Below are 23,199 nucleotides of genomic sequence, written 5' to 3' on the forward strand. Positions count from 1 at the left end.
GGAGAGAGAAGGAAAAAAGCGAGAGAGAGGAAGAGAAGGGGAAAGAGATAGAGAAGATGAATTTAATAGATATAACCCACATTCCTAGCCTACCCACAGTTTAGTCACAGCGTGCGGCGTTAGGCCAGATAAGACAAAGAAGTGCAGCCAGGGGAACGTACCGGCATCGTCGATGGCGTTGGCGTCGGCGTGGCAGTTGATAAGCTCTTCCACCATGCCCTCCACGGCCAGACGGGCAGCCAGGATCAGGGGGGTGGTGCCGTCATGCATGCGCGCGTCGAGGTCGGTGGCCCGATTCCGGATCAGAATCTGGAGAGAACGGTAGAACGGACAACCTTGTTATCACGTAAGAACACCATGATTTTTGGTACGCTTTTTTGGGGATGACTAATATACACTTATATAAGGAATGTCATAGTTCTCCATTCATTCAACATGTCCCTCTGTGACAAGAGCCCGGAGGGGAAGGGACGGACCTGGAACACGCCCTGCGCGTCGGCGGCCACGGCCGCGTGCAGCGGCGTCCTGCCCATGTTGTCCTGGACGTTGGCGTCGGCGCTGGACTCCAGCAGGCGCTTGGCGGCGTCGGAGCGGGCGTAGCGCGCCGCCAGGTGGAGGGCCGTCTCGCCCGTGCGGTCCGTCTGGTTGTGGAGGTTGGCGCCCTGGTAGATGAAGTCGGAGATGATCTCGGCAGACGGGTCCTCCTCCTCCTCCAGGTTCCCCGTCTCCAGGCCTCCCCCGCTGCACGAGGCGATCATGAGGGGGGTGAAGCCGTCTGAGGTGGGGGGAGGGAGGGAGGGAGACCAGATGTTTGGACGGTGTACATGTATTGTATTCATGCCGAGTCATGAAGACAGTAGGCAACATGTGACCCTCAAAACTCTCCACCAATCCGGCGGGTACTCACCAGGTCCTCTGACGTTTACGTCCATGCAGTCGTTCTCGATCTCGCCCTGCGGCGGCGTGGGGGCGATGGAGGGGATGCGCAGGTCGGCCGCGTCCAGATGTTGCTGCGTCCACTTCCTGTGGTCGGTGTGGTCGTCCAGGTCCAGCATGGCCTGCTCCTCAAACTGACACACGACGACACGGCACTTTAGAAACACACTCTTCTCCAAAACAAACTGCAGGAAGTATCACGGAGAGCGGCCGGCCGTCTCCTAAATATGATGTCATACCCTGAAGCGCCTGGAGTCTGGCTCCTCCTCCCCCCACTCTGTGTGCGTATCGTCCATCAGATTGATGTCAGAGTTCTTCAGAGGCCTGGAGGACGCGTATAGAGAAAAAGGTTAGATACCGTAGGTTATACATGACACGCACACACACACACACACATACAGAACACAGTTCTGTTATCCAGCTTCGTGCTACTTACTTGAGTCCCACAGAATCCTCCCCGACAGGCTCCCTGCGCTTCTTCTTGCTGGGCTCCGACACCTTGAAGCCCTCGGGGAACCACAGCTGGCCGTGCTCCCTCCTCCTCTTCCTGCTCACCAGCACGCCCAGGCAGACAAAGCCCAGCGCGGCCAGCCCCAGGAACACCACGTACATGGGGTACAGCTCTGTGGAGGGCGGGGTGGGTCTCACACCTGGAGGAGAGAGGAGAGGTCAGACTACGGGGGGGCCGTGGCGGGAGCACGGTGGAGATGTTTCGCACGTCAGAGCGAAAGGAAGAAGGGGGAGGGGGGTTCACTCACTGGTGACAGCCTCGATGTAGGGGACGTTGAGATTCCCACTGGAGGCAAGCGCCCCGAGGAAGGCTGCCACATCGGTGGCGCTCTGGAAGCACTCCTGGGACTGCTGGTAGCACTGGCGGTTATCGATCTCCAGGTACACCACTGACCTAGAAGGGGGAGAGGAAGGGGGAGGAGCGGAGGGGGCGGGGCCAACGAGGAGAGCGGGATGGGAGGGTCGAGGAGAAGAGTCAGGCTCCCGTCGAAACCCTACAGATCCACAGAGCAGGGCTCTACGCTGTGTCTGTGTGGCTTACTGCGGGTCATGTGACTCACCCTTTGACCTGCACGGGGTCCAGCTCCCTGCGTCGGCGGGGGCTGATCATGGAGCTCACGCCCTCCTTCATCTGGCCCAGGACGTTGGCCGGCACCCCGGCCCAGTCGGGCCAGCCCTCGGCGGAGCGCTTGACGTTGTGCTTGGCCAGCTCCTGCTCGCTGCCGTAGTACGGGAAGATCATGGGCTCGCCGTTGGCGTCGCGGCGGAAGACCACGTTGGTGTGGAGCACGCTGCTGAGCTCGCGGAGGAACGCCGACGAGCCGTTCCGCAGCTGCTCCGGGGCGATGTGGATCACCAGGACCAGGTGGCCGTCGGCCAGCTTCTCGGGCATGTTGTTGGCGCAGTCCAGCCCGTCCCACTCGCACTCGGCGTTGTTGCATCCCTGGTCGCAGTGGCCGTCCGCATAGTGGTCCTTACAGTACTGGTCATACAGAGGACTGGGAGGGAGAGAGGTGGGGATGGGGGGTAGAAAAAATATATTTTTATTTCAATTTCTTTTATGATTGTTCTGTTATAAACTATTTGGAAAGTTTCTAAACTTCTAAGAGCTCAGTCAATTTCGGCAGAGAAGGGTTTAGAGGGCAGAGGGGGGTTTAGAGGCCAGAGAAGGGTTTAGAGGCCAGAGAAGGGTTTAGAGGCCAGAGAAGGGTTTAGAGGCCAGAGAAGGGTTTAGAGGCCAGAGGGGGGTTTAGAGGCCAGAGAAGGGTTTAGAGGCCAGAGGGGGGTTTAGAGGCCAGAGAAGGGTTTAGAGGCCAGAGGGGGGTTTAGAGGCCAGAGAAGGGTTTAGAGGCCAGGGAAGGGTTTAGAGGCCAGAGAAGGGTTTAGAGGCCAGAGAAGGGTTTAGAGGCCAGAGGGGGGTTTAGAGGCCAGGGAAGGGTTTAGAGGCCAGAGGGGGGTTTTGAGGCCAGTGGACCTCAGTTGTAGACTCACTTGCACTGCCCTTCTTGGCTCTGGCAGTCGAAGCCATCGTACAGGCACCCGGGGCTGTTGCACTGCTCGTCGCACTTCCCGTCGTTGAAGTAGCGCCAGCACTGGAGCGCCGCCGAACAGTTCTGCCAGGGGTCGTCGAAGTTCAGCGAGCAGTCGCCGCCGTCCCAGCCGCACGCGTGGTTGTTGCACAGCGAGTCGCAGATGTGGTTGCCCGCCCACTCGTCGCACTGCTGGATCTCGCAGCTCACCTCCACCTGTCAATCAGCACGGGCGTCAGTCATTGGTGGGTTCGAACCGGGAAAAGAACCACACTAGTGTGTGACTAGATAATGATCTTAGACAATTATCATGTTTTTCTTTATCCATTATACCTTGCATCATACATGCATGTATGATACACGTACACCTCAGTCTCATTGAATTACTGAACTAAAGCCTATCAAATCTATGATATAGCGCCCATCACCTCGGGAGGGGGGTGATGTCCCTGCCGAAGCCTCCAGGGAAGGAGTAGTCCAGGATGTGGCAGAGCAGCCCATTGAAGTGGGAGGGGCAGCTGCAGTGGAAGTAGGGGGCGTCGGTGATGCCCTGGCAGGTGCCGCCGTTGTAGCAGGGGTTGGAGTTGCAGGGGCTGTCGGTGGGGGTCTGGCACTCCGGCCCCGTGAAGGTGACGGGGCAGAGGCAGCGGGGGCTCAGGTGACCCGACACGCACGTGCCGCCATTCCTGCAGTTCAGGCTGCCGCAGGAGCGCGAGTCGTACTCGCAGGAGGAGCCGGTGTAACCCTGTAGGACACAGGCAGGGGTCAGAGGTCAGGGCGAACTTCAGAGGCTTTGTTTTGGAATTGTGGACGGTTCCAGAAGGTCGCTGCTCTACTCACCGGTGGACACTTGCAGATGAAGCCGTGCGGCGTGTTGCTGGCCACGGCGCACGTTCCCCCGTTCCTGCAAGGCCGGCCCTTACAGCCGTCGAACACCTTGTCGCAGCGTTGGCCTGGGCACCACGGAGAGAGAGAGGGGGGCAGGGGTTACTCATAGTAACACATACATCTGTTTGTCTGTCTGTATGAATGTGTGTGTGTGTGGTAGCTGTGTGTTCTGCCAGCTTACCTGTGTATCCTGTCCGGCACTCGCAGCGGTAGCTGTTGGTCAGCTGGATGCAGTTGTACGACCCTCGGGGGTCGCAGGGGTCGGACAGACACTCGTTGACGTCGCCCTCACAGCGCTCGCCCACGTAGCCGGCGGGACACAGGCAGTGGTAGCCACCCACCCGGTCCACACACTTGCCCTTGTTGAAGCACTTGGGCTCATTGGTCAGTGGGTCCGTGGAGGGGTTGCAGTCATCCAGGTTGATCTCACAGTGAACGCCTGTGAGGAGAGGGGGGGAAGGAAGGGGGGGATGTTCAATGATGTGGTGTCCTTTATCATATGCACCGTCCTGCCACAGAAAAGTCCTTGTTTGCGTGAACTTACACGGCGAATGAAAGCCCATTCTGATTCTGGTGAGTGTGCCAGCGTGTGTGTGTGCCAGTGTGTGTGCCAGCGTGTGTGTGTGTGTGTGTGTGTGTGTGTGTGTGCCAGTGTGTGTGCCAGCGTGTGTGTGTGTGTGTGTGTGTGTGTGTGTGTGTGTGTGTGTGTGTGTGTGCCAGCGTGTGTGTGTGTGTGTGTGTGTGTGTGTGTGCCAGCGTGTGTGTGTGTGTGTGTGTGTGTGTGTGTACCTTGTGTCCCTCTGGGGCAGGAGCACTTGTAGGTGTTGATAAGATCGATGCAGGTGCCTCCGTTCTGGCAGGGCTGGGACAGACACTCGTTGATCTCCTTGGAGCAGTTCACACCATGGTAGCCTGGGAGACACTGCACACACACACACACACAACACGGTTCATACACACAATCCCTTGGCCATAACGAAAAGATAATCTTTATAGTATAATGTGCCCTTGACGCACATGAATATGAAACATAGAAACAAGAACCTCGTCCAAAAGGATTCTCTGAGTGTGCGTGCTGAACGCTCCATAAGCCCCCTCCTACCTCACAGCTGTACCCCCCCAAGTAGTCGGTGCAGGTGGCACCGTTCTGGCAGGGGTTGGGGGAGCACTCGTCCACCTGGTCCTGACAGTAGCTGCCCGTGTATCCCGCCTGGCATCGACAGTAGTGGGTGTTCCCCGCGTCCAGGCACTGGCCAGAGTTCCTGCACAGGTGGGCCACCTCCACGCCTGACACGGCCAGCAGGGGGCAGATGTTAGGGACTGTCGCCCGTTCAAATGTGTGTACGCAGACAAACACATGGACAGACAGGGCACGCGCACACTCTCACTTGTTTTCCCAGCACTCTCTATTGTTCACAGACACAAACTCTGTCCCTCTCTGAGGACACCGACGCGCACGCACACACACAGGGAGGGAGGTTACCTTGCCGCTTGGCCGCCACCTCGCAGGACACGCTGGGGATGTCACAGTAGAGTCCCGTCCAGCCCGTCTGACACTGGCAGGTGTAGGACGCCCCCTGCTGCCAGCACGAGCCGCCGTTCTTACAGGGGGACGAGTCACACCAACGCACCAGGTTCTGGGAAGCAGAGCGGGAAGACACGTATTCTTACACCCATTCCAGACACGCATTTAGTAGACAACATCGGGTTAAATGATCCAATGCCCTCAGCAGACATGGCCGTGCATGGCCGGCCATTAGTCCTTGTGCCCTCAGTCAAGATGGCTGCCTATGACTCCCCATCCCTCGATGGACTCACTGCCCCGTGTAAAGATGGCCGTCATCCCCCTCACCTGGCAGTCGATCCCAATGTATCCTTGAGGGCAGGTGCACTTGTAGGTGCCATAGCTGTCCAGGCATGTGCCCCCATTCTGGCAGGGCTTGGAGTCGCACTCGTTGATGTCGTGTTGGCAGTAGATGCCGGTGAAACCAGGGAGACACAGGCAGGTGAAGGCATTGATCCCGTCCATGCAGGTGCCTCCGTTGAAGCAGGAACTAGAGGAGACGCAAGAGGCCAGGGGAGGGGTTAACACTCCGGACGCCGAGACAGGTCTTAGCTCATGAGACGAGCTAACAGAGAGCCAGTGAGCTTGCTAGTTAGTACTGAGTGAGCTAGCATAGTGTAGCACGGTGTCTGAGTGCATGTGGTCAAAGGGGGGGGGGGGGAGGCTCCATACCTCTCAGTGCAGTCGTTGGTGTTGATCTCACAGTTGATGCCGCTGAACCCCGGGGGGCAGGAGCAGGTGTAGCTGTTGACACAGTCGGTGCAGTTGGCCCCGTTCTTGCAGGGGTTGCTCTCGCACTCGTTGATGTCCTCCTCGCAGCGCCCCCCGCGGAAGCCCGGCAAGCATGTGCACACAAAGCTGTCCACGCCGTCCCGGCACAGGCCTCCGTTACTGCAGGGGTCTGGGGAGACAGGGGGGGGGGGGGGGGGGGGGGTCAGATTGACTGATGCAGATCCAGTTTGAGTCCCACGGGCAGAGCCGGGGCCTGTAGAGGCGTCCTAACTAAGATGGCGTCCTGTCTTACTGGGCTTGCAGTCGTCTATGTCCGTCTCACACTTCTGGCCCGTGTAGCCGGGGCGACAGTTGCACTGGTAGCTGCCCACCGTGTTGTGGCACGTGGCGCCGTTGCGACATGGACTCTTCACACACTCGTTGATGTCGATCTCACAGGTCTGGCCTGGAGGGAGGGAGGGAGGGAGGGAGGGAGGGAGGGAGGGAGGGAGGGAGGGAGGGAGGGAGGGAGGGAGGGAGGGAGGGAGGGAGGGAGGGAGGGAGGGAGGGAGGGAGGGAGGGAGGGAGGGAGGGAGGGAGGGAGGGAGGGAGGGAGGGAGGGAGGGAGGGAGGGAGGGAGGGAGGGAGGGAGGGAGGGAATGAATGAATGAATTACAGGAAGACGGAATGGTTTGATGGAAAGATGAATAATATGGATGAATACATTGCTCGACAGCTGGGTGGAGGGATGGATGGCCGGATGTGGGTGTTTACCTTGCCAGCCCTGGGGGCAGACACAGGAGAAGCTCTGGTAGTCCTCTGACTCCTTACACACCCCTCCGTTCTTGCAGGGACGGGGGCTGCACGGGGCCAGCAGGGTCTCGCACGTCTCACCTTGGGATGGAGGGGCTCACAGTTAATACCTGGCCTGCCGTGGAGAGCGGGTGCCATAACACGCAGCCATGCCTACTACAAAGACCCAGTAGACCCCACAATATCAAAACACACCACCTAGATGAACTGCTATGCAAACACTCATCTCCTATTAAAAGTTTTTTTTTGTGTTTTGTGTTTTGGGGCTGAGTGAGGACTACTATGCTGCCTTCTGCAATGCTCTTGGTTTGCCCCCCGCCGGCCCCAGTAGTGACATCAGCTTTTAAAGCCCACTTTCCATCCACTTCCCTATCCGTTTCCACAGCAACCTGACCAGGCAGGAAGTGCCATGCCGTTTCCTGCTATTGTGCAAGGTCACAGACAGGAAACAGGAAGTAGACGTACAGGGAATGGAACTGGCCTCTGTTCCCAGCCCTGGCCGACTCACAGGGTGTGTTATTCCAAAACGCACACACACACAAACACACACACAGTTATCCCAACTCAGCAGATGCTGGGCGGATTTTTCCACTTTGAGTAAAATGGACCATGACACAGGCTGGGCCTGTTTTCCATACATCTAGTGGTCCACGGTAACCTGGTTCTCTCTAAAACAACACTCTCTGAGATAAGGCAATGTACAGAATAACATGAGTGTGTCCAGTGTCCAAACAGCACGTATGTCGCTTATTAGCCAAAAGTTAGCAGTGAGACGTTTGATCATCCATGGGAAAACACATTTCAGGTGTGTGACATGGTGTATGTGTGTGTGTGTGTGTGTGTGTGCGTGTGTGACCAGAGCCACAGCTCGGTCAGGGCCGTACCAGTGTAGGGCAGCACACAGTTGCACTTGTATCCGGCCACGTCGTCGATGCAGCTGCCCTGGTTCAGGCAGGGGTTGGAGCCACACTCGTTGATGTTAGTCTGACAGTTAGGACCTGCAGCCGTGGCGAGGATTAGAGAACACACACGTGTTAGAGAGCCACACTCAGAACACCGCACACACAAACGGGTAGACAGGAGAGGGAGAAAGAGAGAGAGAGAGAGAGAGAGAGAGAGAGAGAGAGAGAGAGAGAGAGAGAGAGAGAGAGAGAGAGAGAGAGAGAGAGACAGACAGAGAGAGAGAGAGAGAGAGAGAGAGAGAGAGAGAGAGAGAGAGAGAGAGAGAGAGAGAGAGAGAGACAGAGAGAGAGAGAGAGAGAGAGAGAGAGAGAGAGAGAGAGAGACAGAGAGAGAGAGAGAGAGAGAGAGAGAGAGAGAGAGAGAGAGAGAGAGAGAGAGAGAGACAGTGTTATGGAGCTTACTGACCACTAAACCCAGCTCTGCAGGTACAGTGGTATCCGCTGGTCATGTCCTTGCAGGTTCCCCCGTTCATGCAGGGGTTGGACTCACACTCGTTGTTGTTGATGTCACAGTTGGGCCCGCTCCAGCCCGAGTCACACAAGCACTTATAACTGCAACACGCGCACACACACAGGAAGAGGGGTGAGAAATGTAGAAGAAAGATTGTGTGTGAGTGGTATGAGAGTGTGTGTGTGTGTATGTGTATATATATATATGAGAGTCCACATGCGTGAGTGGTATGAGAGTGTGTGTGTGAGGGGGGGGGGTCGTGCTCACCCGTTGACCAGGTCCTGGCATCGGCCGTGGATACAGGGGTTGCTGCCACACTCGTCCACCTGTGCCAGGCAGGTGGCGTCGTTGTAGCCCTCCGGGCACAGGCAGGTGAAGCTGCTGATGCCGTCGATGCAGGTGCCACCGTTGTGGCACGGGTTGATGGCACAGTCGTCGATGTTGATGTTGCACATGGTGCCTGGAAGAGAGGGGCAACACAAATATTCGATGAGACTTCTAAATGAGACCTGGGCGTTATTTACAATTACTTGTTAGATTGATATAAAATACATATTTATGTAAATGTGCCCAAAAATCCGATGCTAGCCCACAGAAAATTACAATGAGCATCCCCCCAACATGTCCAATGGTATTAGGATATGACCAGTGTATTAGCATTCAGGGCATGTTGGACTATTGTGTCGTGAGCACAGCTGGCCAGCATGCTCTGGTATTCTTTAAGCCTGCATAAGTAGCTGAGCAGTGGGGACAATGAGGCAAGGGCTGTGGCCCCGGGCTGAGGGCCCTGGAGAGAGCAGGAGGACGAGGCTAGCCTGGGGGGGATTAGCCCCGGCCTCCGTCCCTCTCTCTCTCTCTCTCTCTCTCTCTCTCTCTCTCTCTCTCTCTCTCTCTCTCTCTCTCTATCTGTCTGTCTCTCCGTCGCTCTCTGTCTGTTTCTGTCTGTCTCTGCCAATAATCAAGAGGCAGACTGGTGAATAGGAGTAGAGGGAGGGAGTTTCAGCTGGGGGTGGGGGGGTTGCAGCTCAGATCTGTTATCCCGTGACAATGGGCCACACAAAGGCCCCGCCTTCACCTCCCCCCCCCCCCCCCCCCCCCCCAAAGGGCAGCTTGGGGAGGGCCAGCTTCACCCACTGCTGGTTTCAGGGACAGAAGGCCAGGGCCCCATTTCACACACGGCCGAGCAACAATTAACCCCCGTCGGATAACTCCCCTCCCCTCGCCGTCTTTCCTCCCTAGACCCTCCCCCTCTACCTCCCCCCCTCCCCCGCCTCAATTCTCTTCATCAATCAGAGAGGGGGAGGCCCAACTGCCTGTTGTACAATGACAATGCCCCTCTGTCCCTGAGCCTTGCCCTACCTCCCCCCCCCCCCCACACACACACGCACCTCCCCTCCCTCCCCTGCACACTGAAAAGAGGACAAAGATGGTGTGGGGGGGGGGGGGGGGGGTGCAACAGCCTGCACCCACTTCTACCATACCCTTCATGTAGAAGAGTCCACACACACATACGCACGCACGAAGACACTTGGAACCGGTCAAACCAGGCCATGAAAGCAGACCCTCTTGGGAAAATCGCGATGGCATCTACTTCGTGGACAGTTTGTGTTTTTTTTTTTTTTCCCACATCAATGTCAACACAAGGGGAAAACTTGCCCAGTGAGTTTATTCCACACAGTGTGTCAGGATCAGGTCATGATTTGGGATTTGGTTTGGTACAGAAAAACTGTTACTGCTTGAGCGAACAGCAGACGTGTCTAAAAGGTCAGGCTCTTCCTTTTAAAAAGATCTCCTTTCAGTCTCTTTCAGAGCTAGGCGTTGTAGAGCCTTTTCATGGGCAGCACAAAAGCCGCTACCTGAGTGAGTGTGAGTGTGTGTGTGTGTGTGTGTGTGTGTGTGTGAGTGTGAGTGTGTGTGTGTGTGTGTGTGTGTGAGTGTGTGTGTGTCCTCCATGTAGAACCTGACACCACTGTTCTGTTGGAGTGGGTCCGCTAGCCACCTGTTCCTTGTGCCCCTCCCCCGGGCCCAGGGGACCACCCACTCCCCTCCCTGGCCCCGCCCAGCACTCACCTGTGTAGCCTGGCTCACACGCACACTCGTAGCCATTGATCTTGTCGATGCACCTGCCGTAGTCGCAGGGCTTGCTCTTACAGTCGTCCAGGTTCACCTCGCAGTTGAAACCTGGTGGGACGCCGCAACGCAGGGGATGGCATCATTATTGTTTTCTGTTTACTGTTTGTGTTTACTGTATGTGCACCTGCCCACCAATGTCAATTCCTCGTTTGTGTACACTTATTTGGCGAATAAACACATTTCTGATTTTGATTTTGACGAGACTGCTACTGTAGTCATGAAGTGATGTCGCTACTGTGTGTCTGTAGGAACTGTCTGACAACTGTCTGTGATCTTCTCCTTTGTGTTTGCCCAAGGCTGTGTGTGTTTTCCCAGTGTGTGTGTGTTCTTCCCAGTGTGTGTGTGTTCTTCCCAGTGTGTGTGTGTGTGTTCTTCCCAGTGTGTGTGTGTGTGTGTTCTTCCCAGTGTGTGTGTGTGTGTGTGTTCTTCCCAGTGTGTGTGTGTTCTTCCCAGTGTGTGTGTGTGTGTGTGTGTTCTTCCCAGTGTGTGTGTGTGTGTGTGTTCTTCCCAGTGTGTGTGTGTGTGTGTGTGTTCTTCCCAGTGTGTGTGTGTGTGTGTGTGTTCTTCCCAGTGTGTGTGTGTGTGTGTGTTCTTCCCAGTGTGTGTGTGTGTGTGTGTGTTCTTCCCAGTGTGTGTGTGTGTGTGTGTTCTTCCCAGTGTGTGTGTGTGTGTGTGTGTTCTTCCCAGTGTGTGTGTCTCTCTCACCTGCAGTGCCCTTGGGGCAGGCGCACACATAGCTGTTCTCCCTGTCCTGGCAGTTGCCCCCGTTCTTGCAGGGCTGAGACAGACATTCGTTGATGTTGGTCTCGCACAGACGGCCCGTGTAACCAGGGCGACAGTAGCAGGTGAACGAGGCCAGGCCATCTTTGCAGGTGCCGTAGTGACATGGGTCTGAGTAGCACTCGTTGATGTCCGTCTCACAGTGCTGGCCTGTGTAGCCTGGTGGGGAGGGGAGGGGTGGGGAGGGGTGGGGTGAGTACTCTGACAAGAACAACTAACAGACACTGGAAAACCCAGTGTTTTCAGTCTAGTATTGGAGTAAAAGAGATAAGTGCTAGCAGGTTATTTAATTTATTTTTATTTTTACAGTTAGAGAGGTGAGATGGATGATACCAGTGGATGAGTGTGTGTAAGTGGATAAATTGTGTGTATGTGAGTGTGTGTATGTGGAGTGTGTGTGTATGTGTGGATGAGTGTGTGTGTGAGTGTGTGAGTGTGTGTGTGTGTGTGCGTGCGTGAGTGTGTGTGTGTGTGTGTGTGTGTGTGTGTGTGTGTATACCTTCTGTGCATTCACAGGTGTACTTGTTGGCTCCGTCGGTGCACTTGGCCCCGTTCTTGCAGGGGGTGCTGGCACACTCATCAATGTCCACCTGGCACAGGCTCCCAGAGAAACCTGCAGACACCATTCAAGTTCACATCTGGACTCACTGTCTGACGGTTCAGTTGTTGTTTAGCGGTTCCAATTCATGATGTTTTAGATATACAGTTTTGTTCGTCCATCTTGTAAAAAGTCTCGTTTGACGCCCAACAAGAATGTCGGGCTCGTTCAGCTGGTCATTTCTGCAGATGCGATTGGATCAGAGTCTGCAGGAGGGCCTCAAAAGGCGGGAAGCTTCAAACCCTAATCCAGTCTTTATTGTGGTTTCCACGGTTACAGTGTATACACAGGATGAAAGAAAGTCTGAAGAAGAGAAACTCATTTGCATATAAACTAGGACTTGGGGACCCTAAACTTCATGATGCCCCCCCCCCCACCCCCTCACCCCATACTGCGGGGGCTCCACAGACATGTCTTTCAGACGACTGTGTCGTCGCCCCAGTCTGCCACCCCGGCTTTCAGCACTAAAGCCCCCGAGCAAACTGCTGTGCCCGCCAGTTATGCTAATGAATCTGTGGCACTGGTGCATTCTCTTCCTCCCTCTCTCTCTCTCTCTCTCTCTCTCTCTCTCTCTCTCTCTCTCTCTGTCTCTCTCTCTCTCTCTCTCTCTCTCTCTCTCTCTCTCTCTCTCTCTCTGTCTCTCTCTCTCTCTCTTTCTCTCTCTCTCTCTCTCTCTCTCTCTCTCTCTGTCTTTCTCTCTCCCTTTCTCTCTCCCTGACTCTCTCTGGGGTCGCTTTCTCCCTCGTCTCTATCCCGGTCCAAAGTCTTTTGCAGAAAAATCATTCGCTTTGAATATGATGACACGATACAGGATGCGTTCGTTTTGCCCGTGGCCCACTGTGGTCCCCCGCCCCCGCCTGTGTGTTCTCACCTTTGGGGCACTCGCAGTGGAAGGAGTTGATCCTGTCGATGCACTTGCCGTTGTTGAGGCACGGGCTACTGGAACACTCGTCTGTGTTCGTCTGACAGAACACACCCTCGTAGCCTGCGTGCAACACACACACACACGCACACACCAAAATAAAATAAGAGATAAATGTCAACATGCCGTCAACTGACTTCTCAATGGATGGCCTTTGTTTGAACAAAAAAATCTGCCACTGTCTATTCACAGGCCATGACAAACCCCCCCCCCCCCCCCACCATTAGTGGCACAGTCCAGTGCTCCGTACCTGGCATGCAAATGCAGTGGAACCCTCCAATCTGGTCCAGGCAGGTGGCGTCATTCTGGCAGGGGTTTGACATGCACTCGTTGACGTCCATCTCACAGCGAGGGCCCTCGTAGCCTTGGAGACACCTGCACTGGAAGGAGCCCTTGGTGTTGAGGCAGCGTCCGCCGTGCTCGCAAGGGTTGGCACCTGGACCACACACACACACAGACACAGGGGGACCTTAGTTAGGGGAGACGGGAGAGAAGTGGCAAGGAAGGAGAGGGGGGGAGAAAGGGCACCTACCCAAGGAGCACTCGTCTATGTCCTGGTTGCAGGCGGAGCCCGTGTAACCGGGTGGGCAGGTGCAGATGGCCTTGCCGTTCACAGGGTTGGTGTCGCAGTTGGAGCCCTTCTGACACGGGTTGCTGATGCAGGCGTCGTCGAGGTGGCACAGCAAACCTGGAGACGGGACGCGGGAAAACGAGAAAGGCCTTTTTGAACACACCCTCCCGTCGTGACCACAGCAATTTCGGTGCAGGCCCGGGTTCGAGGGAACCCTTTAAAGAGTTTGGGGCACGCTTGATTTCAATGAAAGTGTCTCCTTATGGGATGCTTCCCATGGGGTTTGACCTTAGTTGACATTAAATCAAACGCTCCCAGTCCTTCTGGACCATGGTGGAGGTGGGCAGGGGGGCCGTACCTGTGCGTCCGTGCGGGCACTCGCAGAAGAAGGAGGCCACGCGGTCGTGGCAGGTGGCGCCCTGGTAACAGGCGGCGCTGGCGCAGTCGTCGATGTTCTCGCTGCAGTCGTCGCCCGTCCAGCCGTTGACGCAGACGCAGTGGTAGCTGCCGTGCGTGTCGTGGCACGTGCCGCCGTTCTGACAGGCGTTGGGCATCAGCTCGCACTCGTCCACGTTCTCGGTACAGTACTGACCTGGGGGAGGGGGGAGAGGGAGGGAGGGCAGGGTGCAGGGAGCGGAGGTGGGATGTGGGGGAGAGGGAGGGCAGGGTGCAGGGAGCGGAGGTGGGATGTGAGTGAATGAATGAACGAGGGTGGCTACGACAAAGACTCGGGTAGTCGGCCAAAGCTTTTTGGGGGGGTATTTGCATTGCGTGGTGTGGGAGCTGCTACTCTGGAGAGAGCGTCAGTGGGCGTGTCTTTACCGGTGTAGTGAGGGGGGCACTGGCAGTTGTAGGTGTTCACTCCATCCACACACAGCCCTCCGTTCTGACAGGTATGACCGGGACAGTCATCGATGTTATGTTCACAGTTCTGCCCTGTGAAGCCTGGGGACACAGAAAGAATCATTGAGACCGGGGACTGGGTCCACACAGAGCGAGAGTCGGGTGGCCCCAGTAGGAGCATGATGCAAGCCAGATGCCACCCTCTCTCTATCTCCTCTTATCTCCACAGTGTTGTGTGCCGACCGCGAAAACACCCTTCCGCTCATTGTCGTCGTGTCGCCGAGGAAGATAAGACGCGTGTATTCCCACGGCGGCCCGTTTGATCTCTTGCACATCAAACGGGATGTTCCGAGGTGCCGCTGGGTAATGTAGGCTTTTTACAGCGCCTGGTCTCTGATTAGCTATCAGCCCAAAGATCGGATTTCAGCTGACCTCACACGCACAGATACACACACATGCCCTACCAAGAGGTCCTCTGGTATTCCCATTCTATCGTGTAGATCCACGAGAGTGGCACGGTGTGGGTTGAACTTTAACTCAACTCAACCCCTTCCCCCTCCCCCTCCCCCTCCCCCCAGCAGACAAACACACTCGCACATTCACACAATCACACACACGGGTTAATTATCAATTGGCCACTGAACCTTGCTCCCAATTGAAAGTGAAATCTAGCTCGAGCCTAACTGACAAAAATGTAGGTATTCTCGGTGGTTAGGGGGGTAATGAAGGGCCCCGATAGGGAGAGTATCTGGGGAGTGTTGCCGTCTCGCCTGAGGGCACAGCTGGCCTCCAGCCACAGGTTGAGTAACAGCTCTAACCACAATGCCCTCGGGAGAACCACAGCCTTACACAACACTGCACAACACTGGGGAGGAGGGGACGGGTGGCAAACGTACCAACAAGATGAAAAAAACAAGTGGTGTGTGGATGTGTGTGTGTGCGCGTGCGTGTGCGTGTGTGTGTGGGGGGGGGGTTATCAGGAGGAAACGGCTGTGCCTCGACATCCTGCCAGCCATTTTGGGGGCGAGAGTCGGTGGTAACAGGGGAAACTGTCGGGTTTCTCCAGCAGTCTTCAGCGGGTGCGACCCCGAGCTCCACGCTAACTACCTGGGGGGGGGGGGGGGGGGGGGCGGAGGAGAAGTCCTACCTGGCAGGCAGCTGCAGTCGTAGACGGTGTCTCCCTTCTGGACGCAGGTGCCCCCGCTGTGGCAGGGCGAGGGGCTGCAGGGCAGGTAGGGCGTCTCGCAGTGGGCGCCCGTGTACTCCTGGGGGCAGCGGCAGTGGTAGGAGCCCACCTCGTTCACGCACACACCCCCGTTGCGGCACGGGGACGGGGTCTGGGCGCACTCGTTGACGTCCTGCTTGCAGGTCTGGCCGTGGAAGGAGGGCGGGCAGGCGCAGATGTAGTGGAACTCGAAGGGGGAGCACTGCCCCCCGTTGGCGCAGGGGTTGGAGGCGCAGGGGTTGGCGAGCTGGCACGTCTTTCCTGAGGACGGAGGAGCACGGGAGAACGGGCAATGAGGAGAAACGAATCAAACGCGCCTCCATTGACTTTGGAGCACCTGCCGGGGCCGTTGATCAGAATGGGGTGCGTGTGTTTCGTACCTGACCAGCCGGGTGGGCAGCGGCAGTGGTAGTCGCTGAGGGTTTGCAGGTCGCAGGTGCCTCCGTTCCTGCAGGGGGAGCTCATGCAGGCGTGGTTGGTGGGCGTGAGGCACAGCCGGTCGGAGAAGCCCAGGCGGCACACGCAGCGGAAGTCGAACGTGTTGCCGTGGGAGACCGAGCGGCACTCGCCGCCGTTCCTGCAGGGGGAGGGGCTACATGGGCTGGGGTACTGGCACTTGCTGCCCACATAGTCACTGGTACACCTGGCGAGGGGGGGAGAGAGAGGAGCAGAGATGGAGGGGGAGGGAGAGAGAAAATGGTTAGGGAACTATTTGAGCGGTTCCTTTTCAATCAGTGAAGATGAAGACCACTAGAAATTGAGAGAGAGGAGATGGTAGGGGGGAGAGAGACAGAGACAGAGACAGAGAGACAGAGACAGAGAGAGAGAGAGAGAGAGACAGAGAGAGAGACAGAGAGAGAGAGAGAGAGAGAGAGAGAGAGAGAGAGAGAGAGAGAGAGAGAGATGGTAGGGGGGAGAGAGAGAGAGAGAGAGAGAGAGAGAGAGAGAGAGAGAGAGAGAGTGAGAGAGAGAGAGAGAGAGAGAGAGAGAGAGAGAGAGAGAGAGAGAGATGGAGATGGTAGGGGAGAGAGAGCGAGAGAAAAAATAGAAAGAGAGAGAGGGGGGGGCGAGGCTGGGGCTCCTTTCAGTTTCCCGCTCAGCGAGGGGGTGGAGGGGGCCAGGGGGTGGAGGGGGCCAGGGGGTGGAGGGGGGCAGGGGGTTGTTGTTCTAGTTTGGCTCCCTGGATTAGGCCCCCTTAGAACTCTGAAAACACACTCTGCTGGGACAACAGACGCCACAAAAACAGGCTTGGGGGGACCGTCGCGCCGTGCTCCATGGTCCCGTTCCCAGCTACCTATCCCCTTCCCCTGGCTGTCCACACTCATCCCATCAGGACCAGAGAGATCAAGGGGCTATGGCGGCCTGGCCTGCCCAGACATGGACAACCACATTCAGGCTCTAAGCCCCTGTGGAGCCCCTCCTCCCCTCCATACTCCCACCAAGGACAAACATGGCTACAGTTTCCCCAGTTTCAGTTCAAACTGACTGATAAACACCCCCCCACACACACACACAGACCACAGACAGCTCTGCCATTGGCTAGTTGGGAACGGCAGGCTGTAGGCACCACATTTCAAATCACACATGACTCTATGCTGCTCATAAATACATGACATTTCATAGATAGTTGGACTGTGAATACAAAAATTCCAAAAACGTGAGCGTTGGTGTGCGTGCGTGTGTGTGTGTGTGTGTGTGTGTGTGTGTGTGTGTGTGTGTGTGTGTGTGTGTGTGTGTGTGTGTGGGGACTGGTGTAACCAGAGGGGTTCTGCTGAGTGGAGGAGGGGTGTTTAAAGGGGTGTTTATGTTTAAATTTCTGTGTGTGTGTGCGCGAGAGAGAGAGAGAGAGAGAGAGAGAGAGAGGGAGAGAGAGGGAGAGAGAGAGTGTCAGAGGGGGCATCTGTTGGCTTCCTAGGATCTCCACAGGGAGCAGGTGCGCATGTTAATGAAGGCAGCTGTTAGACAGAGCTCCTCCCCCTCCTCTCCCCCCTCCCCCTGTCCCCAGATGGGGGATGCTGACAAACCTCTCCTTTTGGGAAACACAAATGACTTATGTGAGAGTCAGCTGTCACAACTTTTATCTCTACCTTCCACACGCCACTCTCACACCTCTCTTACCTGGCGTTTCATCTCTGTCCCCTCTCTTCACATGGCATTTCTTCACTCCCTCTCCCCCTATGCTATCTCGCCATCTCTCCCTTTATCTTTCTGCGTGTTCTATGTTTGTTCCTTCCCGTTCTTTATTCTCTTTTTCTCTCCCTGCCCCACCCTACTCTCTTTTCTCTGTCTTGGGTTCCTCCCCTGGCTGTCCTCGGGACAGCTCTGCGGTGTGTGTACAGTGCAGGTCTCAGATATCACACCTGCCTGTTGACACACACAGATACGCAGGCAGCCAGCCAGCCAGCCAGTCGTCCTCCTGCAGCAAACTCTAATAGCTCCCTCCAATGCACACAGGCTGCTGCCGGTCGCGGAAGCCTGCTAAAATAGTCTGTCTGCCTTTGAAGTCTCCCTGGCTCCAAGAGACTTCACTTTGCACCTCTACACCAAAGGTAAACAGAGCCTTGGAGCACTTAGTGGAGGGAGCCAGAGTGGCTTTAGGAGTCTTTGTGTTGGGGGTCACATAGGAACGACTTTAGTGAGAGAAAAAGATGGTGGCTGTGAGAGACAAAAGAAGCAAAAGAAGGTTTTTGTGTTGTGTGTGTGTGTGTGTGTGTGTCCTGTCCCCTCACTGTAATGGATCTTCCTTTTGGCCACAGTCAACCCTTAACCCCCTCCCCCCCCCCCCTTCCACCCCACTCACATACACACATGGGACACCACCAGGCCACGGCAACACAGCCCGGCAACAGGTCTCAACCAGCGATGCAATGCCCCCTCGGGCCACAGCAGATGCTGCCCTGACCTCTGACCCCAAACACATTTGTGACTCTGGAACAACCTCCCTCCCCCCCTTCCTCCCAAACTGGGCCTGATCTGCCATCTGCCACTCTGGGGGTGACTTTAACCTCCTCCCTCCTCCCTCCCCCCGACACACAAAGGCAGAGCCACTCTCACTGTGTAGGGGACATACCACTGCTGTGGAAAATGTGTAGAAGAGATGCAGTGTGTGTGTGTGTGAGAGAGAGAGAGAGAGAGAGAGAGAGCGAGAGCGAGAGAGCAAGAGCGAGAGAGCAAGAGAGAGAGAGAGAAAGAGAAAGAGAAAGAAGAGTCTCGTGCCTTCTACCATCATCCTGTTTGTCACGGTGATCTCCTCCCCCCCCTCCCCCCCTTCTCCTCCTCTCACAGGGGGTTTTTGTTGGGTAGATATTCTGCTAGTTCCATCTAATCATTAGCCAGGACCAGACCCAGACATCTGCCAGAGCATAGAAAACCCTGTTGGGGGACATGAGGGACGGCCAGACCGAAGAGGTCCATCAGTATAACTGTCAGGTAAGACTCAGAACAACTGTCATCTTATTTTCTCCATGAGGCCCTTTGTGGTCAGTGGTCTGTTTCTTACTACATTGATATTTGCCTGTCTGTCTGTGTCGGAGTGACACAGAACATTTACACAGCATGTAGAAACTGGCTGAAACCTTTCAGATGGCACACCAGCTTCAAATACCTAGACAGACTCACCGACAGACCGTTTATTTATAGCCTCATACAACCCTCCGAGCTTCAATATTGAGAAGAAACTTTTATTCTAAACCACATTATCACCCCCCCCCCTAACACACACACACACACGTGCACACACACACACCCGCCAAAGAGTCAACACCACCCTGACTGATGCCTCTAGTCAGATCACTTTCATACATGGAATTCCAAGCCCCCCCAAAATACAGGCTCATCCTCAGAATAGCGCGCCTGACATGCTAGGTGTGTGTGTGTGCGAGTGTGTCATCCACCTTCAGCTTCCGGCGGCCGGTGGAAGGTTTATTTCAGTGGCGGCAGGAGGGGTGTGGTCCGGCGGTCCTGACATGGCCGCCACATTCCACCTCGGGGTCTAATCACGGACAAACACAGGCCCCGCCCCTAGCTCTCCTTACCGCCGACAACACATATTCCCCTGTGACCTCTGGTTGGGGTACTACCAGTGAGGACACTGGGGGCGATACAACGGGCTCTTGTGATGGAGCTACAGATCCTAACAGATAGGAAAGGACTCTGATATTACTCCTTGCCCCCCTTGCTTCCAACATCTTCCCACCCCTCCCTGTCGCACAAACGACCCCACCAAACGAGCCCTTCCTTCCCCTACCGTACGGCCCAGTGCCCGGCTGGGCCGTCAGAGGAGCTGGAGGGTGTCTGTGTTTGACAGGCCGCGCTGGGGCATGTGATCGCTCAGCACCCTCTGCAGTGAGCCGGGGGCCCTTATCTCTGCTCTTCACCAGACAGAACCCTCCGCCTTCTGATCTCCCAGTCGTGAGGATCTCCAGACAGAGTGCCACTGATTCCCCCCTCACCCCTACCCAGACCCGCCTCACCTCTCCGGGGCTCCTCCTCTATGTCCAGCCTCTCTTTTGAGGACCCCGGAACCCCACTCCCCCTCTCTTCTCGGATCCTCGCCTCAGCCTCACTCCCCCCCCCACACACACACCCCACCTTCCCCGCCCCCAGGCTTGCAACTATGAGGGTCTTAATTTAGGCCTGGGGGAGATTAGAGTACCTCCTCCCTCCTCCTCACCCCCTGGTCCATATCAGAGGCATGTGGGGAATGGTGGACCCTCCGGAGGGGTGTGGTGGTCCGGGGCTTAAAGTCCAATAAACGTCCAACACCAGCCTGGCCTGGCAGTGCTCAGCACACTTGACCCTGGGCTGAACTTGGCTGCTCCTGATACGGCCGAAAGCCACGACAAGCTGAGGTTCACCAGAGCATGTGCAAAAAGAGAGGGAGCACGATAAAGAGAGGTAGCAACAGAGAGGGAGAGAGCGAACAAGATAAAGGCGGGGGGGTGGGGGGGTGAGATCAAGTGAGTGGATGGAGGGATGGCGATCTGACTCCTTAGTGCAATTTCACTCGCTACCCTGTACATACCTATACTGGGGGGGGGGGGGGGCGTGCTAGATAGGCTTACTAGTCTAAATGGATGCTTGGAATGTTTTCTTCATGCCGATTTCACAATGAAGCTGAACCAGACAGCACTGTGAAGAAGAAAAAAAACACAACTCACTGCATCTTTAATAAGATACACCAGGGCTGGTTCACATTCTAGACTAGCTGAAATGGGTGACCACATATGAAAACACTTAAGTCAGACTTTCGGTTTTGTATCCGGGATCTATTTTTGATCAGACGTTGTACGTTCTTGATCACAGTCAGCCAGCAATTTAGACAGACTGCATGTGTGTGTGTGTGTTTGTGTGTGTTTTAGGTGTCTATTATTGAACAGCTACTTCAAACTAAAACCGGGTCTTTGACAGAGAGAGATGAGAGACAAGCGCCAGCCTTGAACAGGACAGGGGTCACTGCAGCTGAGGTGGCAGGGTAACTATGCCTCAACCCTACACCTAGGCCTGTGACCCCGTGACACACACACGAAGCATACATGCTAAATTTGACTCGCACATACACGCACATGACTAACCCCGATAAGTCTTTGACTAGTCTGTAAAACGCGAGCGTAGAAGCACCGTGCGAAACAGGAAACTCAGGCCTCCAGTTCACCTCTCACGTCTTCAAATGGTGTCTGAGGAGGGCTTCTTCCCCAACCAACGACGAGCCAGAAACGAGCTTGAAACGACAGCAGCGAGGTGCCATGGGGATGAACGTCGGCGTGTTCACAGCAGAGATCTGACTCAGTGACCTTGTTATATAAGATGAAAAACTTTTCAGATGGGGGGGGGGGGGGGGCTGAATGGGAATTGAACGCAATGATAACAAAACGTGTGCGAGTTTCCTGTTATCTAATCTTATTGATAGTTCGCATCACGTACGACTGTCGAAACACCCTTTTATCCATTTGTATTCTGCGATAGGATCCCTCTAGTAACTTGTGTTGTTTCTGTACATTCCCAGACAGATTAGCGACTACAAACAAACACTTTGCAGGCAAACTTGGATCTGTTTGGGTTCCTCGCCACCAACATAACCTAGCTACTAGAGGGTAAACAGGAAGTATGCTAGCTCCTGTGCTAGGAATGATCTGTGTAGAAAGGCTGGGAATTTCGAAAAAAAGTCTATATTTGGCCACAAAGGACAGAAAACACCGAACGGGTCAGAGGCGGGGTTTTATTTTAGAAGAACTTCCTGTTTTCTGTGGAGGACGAAGAGCGTGAGGACCCATGGGAAGGCAGAGCGGAGGCAAACTGGTCTGGAGTGCCGGGTCACATCCTGAACTAAAGCCCGCCCCTCCACATTCTGGACCAACCCTAAAGCTCTACTGCTCTATTCCCAAAGCAAACCCAGTGCCCTCGACCAATCATCAAGTCGATCCGTGCTGCTGCCTCACACTCTGGGACAATCTAAATAAACAGTGGCACGGTGGCCTCTCAGCATGGAGATTGCACGTTCTCCCCATACTCACATTCCCTCCGCAAAGAACCCCATAAAAAAACGGAAACGATTGCTGTCCTTCCCCTGCTCCTAGCCTGGACAAGGGCGAGCGAGCGCACTCCGCCCCTGCACACTGCCAATGTGGCTGTCTACTGTTCCTGACTGCCCTGGAGGGAAGGACAGTATCGGGATGGGACGAAAGTCATTTCTCTGGTGGACACCCGTGCATGCATGTGTTCCGCCCCTCCGTGTTCACGTTGTGTGAGGTGAAGAAAGGGTTGTTGTTGTTCATCGACCAACAACGAGGAACTGGAGAACTCCTGTGACAACGATCTGCTCGAAAGTCGTTGACATTAAAGATGGACGTTCGGCTTCTTTCCATGCTCATTTACGGGACACGACAATGTGTGTCGGGGCCTTCCGCAAAGCACAACACAGAACTCTGGAGTCCCCATACTCTCTCCATCTTCCTGTATGGCTGCCTGACCGCATGGAGGAACATCCTAAATAGTTTTTTCTACCTTTACACACGCTTAATGTGTCCTGCATGCCTCAGTGAGTGTGGCCCAGTATGAATAAACATGGGTTTGATCATGATGCAGAGAGCCGTGGTAGGGACGCTGCACTCGGACCCCATACAGCTGAACACAGACACACCTCAACCACCACCACCACCGTCATCGTCATCATCATCCCAGGATGGTGGATGGCTGTTCGGCTTGGCGAAGAGAAGCAATGACTGATGAGAAGGACAGAGGGAGGGAAGTGAGGAGAGCATGGAACGACAACCTTTCCCACCCCCCCCCCCTCAATAAACCCAGAGGATACTGCAGCTTCTGCTGCCGGTGGGAGCTGAAAGGCAGCTTTGTAGGAGGGGTGGGGGGTGGGGGGACTGGGGGGGAAGCGTGTCTTTCAAATCAGATCTAATTGAGTTGTGGCCCCCAGGCTAGCGTGGTCTAGTGTGGCTCCCTCTGAGGGCGCCCTCTGTCTCAGCCAGACGTGGACAGATGCCCCCAGGCTCCGCCCACCCAGAAGATTCACAGCAGAGATAGAGAAAGGACACACACACACACACCTGTGAACCAGGGGTTGGATGGATGAACCAAACACACACACTCATACACCAGCCACCAGGATGGTCAAGCAAGCCATTATTCCTACACCTGTTACCCACAGTTAATTCTTTTTGTTTGTCTCATTTGAAGAGGAAGAGAAAAAAAATCCTCCTGAACTGAAGCTATCTGCTTCAAAAAGATCCTATGCACAGACTCTCTCTGTGTGT

At 55.4% G+C, this 23,199-nt stretch overlaps 1 protein-coding gene across 1 annotated transcript in view; it reads right to left on the minus strand.

Moving 5' to 3' along the window:
• The window catches only part of LOC146236109 (neurogenic locus notch homolog protein 1-like), a 28,950-nt gene that overhangs the window by 3,007 nt on the left and 2,744 nt on the right, over nt 1-23,199 (minus strand). The window contains 32 exon segments of the mRNA XM_084687672.1: nt 162-309; nt 477-775; nt 908-1,070; nt 1,176-1,260; nt 1,373-1,586; nt 1,695-1,840; nt 2,007-2,444; nt 2,938-3,191; nt 3,404-3,415; nt 3,418-3,720; nt 3,816-3,928; nt 4,045-4,302; nt 4,653-4,785; nt 4,966-5,150; nt 5,347-5,500; nt 5,716-5,917; nt 6,100-6,328; nt 6,452-6,604; nt 6,913-7,032; nt 7,836-7,949; nt 8,320-8,465; nt 8,632-8,824; nt 10,435-10,545; nt 11,203-11,436; nt 11,777-11,890; nt 12,747-12,860; nt 13,048-13,233; nt 13,330-13,485; nt 13,727-13,960; nt 14,191-14,313; nt 15,359-15,697; nt 15,817-16,079. Of these exon segments, the coding sequence (XP_084543798.1) occupies nt 162-309; nt 477-775; nt 908-1,070; nt 1,176-1,260; nt 1,373-1,586; nt 1,695-1,840; nt 2,007-2,444; nt 2,938-3,191; nt 3,404-3,415; nt 3,418-3,720; nt 3,816-3,928; nt 4,045-4,302; nt 4,653-4,785; nt 4,966-5,150; nt 5,347-5,500; nt 5,716-5,917; nt 6,100-6,328; nt 6,452-6,604; nt 6,913-7,032; nt 7,836-7,949; nt 8,320-8,465; nt 8,632-8,824; nt 10,435-10,545; nt 11,203-11,436; nt 11,777-11,890; nt 12,747-12,860; nt 13,048-13,233; nt 13,330-13,485; nt 13,727-13,960; nt 14,191-14,313; nt 15,359-15,697; nt 15,817-16,079 (5,936 nt within the window).

Source organism: Hypomesus nipponensis, chromosome 22 (assembly GCF_054491055.1).
Source record: "Hypomesus nipponensis isolate SF chromosome 22, ASM5449105v1, whole genome shotgun sequence".
Classification (NCBI taxonomy): domain Eukaryota; kingdom Metazoa; phylum Chordata; class Actinopteri; order Osmeriformes; family Osmeridae; genus Hypomesus; species Hypomesus nipponensis.